Source organism: Coffea eugenioides, chromosome 10, assembly GCF_003713205.1.
Source record: "Coffea eugenioides isolate CCC68of chromosome 10, Ceug_1.0, whole genome shotgun sequence".
In the NCBI taxonomy this organism is placed as follows: domain Eukaryota; kingdom Viridiplantae; phylum Streptophyta; class Magnoliopsida; order Gentianales; family Rubiaceae; genus Coffea; species Coffea eugenioides.
The window spans coordinates 37,178,631-37,180,602 of NC_040044.1; the positions used below are offsets into that span (position 1 = coordinate 37,178,631).

At 37.2% G+C, this 1,972-nt stretch overlaps 1 protein-coding gene across 1 annotated transcript; it reads left to right on the forward strand.

Moving 5' to 3' along the window:
- Positions 1-377: 377 nt before the first annotated feature.
- On the forward strand, positions 378-1,625 carry LOC113748719 (transcription factor LAF1-like). The gene is made up of 2 exons (XM_027292259.1): positions 378-534; positions 772-1,625. The coding sequence occupies exons 1-2, from the start codon at positions 378-380 to the stop codon at positions 1,623-1,625; spliced, it is 1,011 nt and encodes a 336-aa protein (XP_027148060.1).
- Positions 1,626-1,972: the final 347 nt, after the last annotated feature.

The following is a 1,972-nucleotide window of genomic DNA, read 5'->3' on the forward strand; positions in this document are numbered from 1 at the left end:
AATTAATTTTGAATTGGAATTAAGATCACTTAGATGGTTAAATTAATCACTGGGTGTTATAATGGAATTAAGCAATTTGTATGCAAGAAGAGAACTAAGACAGGTAGGAATTGATCAAGAAGATAAGTAGCCAATTACCAAGACAAAGACAAGGTCAGTGTTTCTACAGCAACATATAAGCTCTCCATTTTGTCGTGTAAAACCAACAAAAGTGACCGCCCATCCACAGCTAAACCAACCCACTATTTGGTCCATATTCTTCTTAATTCTTCTGCTGCTTTTATATCTTTGCTGCCGCCTTCTCTTTTGCTGTATTTTCTTTCATGTTATCAGCAAGAATAACATCAAAATCTTAGTCTTCCTTGGCGGCTAACTAGATGGATGAAACAGGAGGTGGTGCGTCGAGTGATGATGCTAGAACTTGTCCTCGCGGACATTGGAGACCCGCTGAAGATGAAAGACTCAGGCAGCTTGTTGAACAATATGGTCCTCAGAATTGGAACTCTATTGCTGAAAAACTTCAAGGAAGATCAGGTAAAGCTGTTTAGTTAAAAGATTCACCAGTATGTCTTTCCATCTGGGGTTTCTGCATGATGACACGATCAGTTTGCATCTTTTACAATTTCAAGATTAGGGTTGAATTCTCCCTTTACTCTTCTTGTGGTAAAATGTTTGATCTTGCTTACTTCCTCGATGATGTTTAATTTAATCTGGAAGTTCGAAAGAATTTCTCTTTAGTTTGATTTCTTTTTGGGCATTTTTGGTAAGCAGGGAAGAGCTGCAGATTAAGATGGTTTAATCAACTTGATCCAAGGATTAACAGAAGGCCATTTTCAGAAGAAGAAGAGGAAAGACTTCTTGCGGCTCATAGGATACATGGTAACAAGTGGGCGCTTATATCTAGACTTTTTCCCGGTAGAACAGATAATGCTGTGAAGAATCACTGGCATGTTATTATGGCTAGAAGGCAAAGAGAACAATCCAAAGTTTGTGGGAAGAGAAGTTATCATGATACGGTAAACGAATCCAATTCTGCCTCTCATAGCTTTCGACGAAAAAATTTAAAATTTCAAGAAGATTATAGCTCAAAAGTGAGCTTTGATAGCAGTCGGTTCTATGGATTTGATAGCAATCCAATCAAGAACAGAATTTTTTCTGTGTCCACCGCTAGTTCATCTCCTCCCTGGAGTTTTATGAGGCCGAGTATTTCGAATGCAAACAATTCTTTTTCAGCTGATTTGTTGGGAAGAAAAGGTAGCGGTCAATTCAGCTCTAGCTCACTCCGGGGATCTAGAGAAATCACCAATAGTTCTTTAGACCAATCTTTATATCGAAATTATTTGAATTCCTCAATCTTTGGTGGATATGGAAATATAGCCGGTGCATTCAATAACCATGGGCATAAAAGAGCTACAGTAAGTCCCTTCGGTTTTCCAAAAATTGGTGATGGAAATGAAGCAAAAGGTATGATTAAAAGAGGGCTTGAGATTGTTGGTGATAACTCATATCAGTTTGGGAAGAATAGGACAACTATTGAGCAGCAGCAACATCAGCAGGATGATAACGAGTCCATCAAGAAAGAAGACGTTCCTTTCATAGATTTTCTTGGTGTAGGGATCTCTTAACGTATAGTCTTCTCGTTAACACTTCCTTTCGCTATTGCATACATATGCCTTCACACATTGCATGTTTCTTGGCCTGTTTTTAACTTACTGATGTAAAAGTTTTAAGTTAAAAATGATTGATTAGGCTTTTGTTTAGATGCTAAGCAATAGAACTCACCATTTTGTGGCATGTTTTTCGTTTCCTATTGTACAAGTTCTAAGTTAGATGATTGATTAATTTTTTTGGTTTGATGAATAAGCAATAGTTATCCTTTCAAGGCATGTTTTTGACTTGTTTACAAGTTTTAACTTGAATGTCCGATTAGCCTTTTGTTTTATGACTAAGTAACAGTATATTCGTCTCTCAT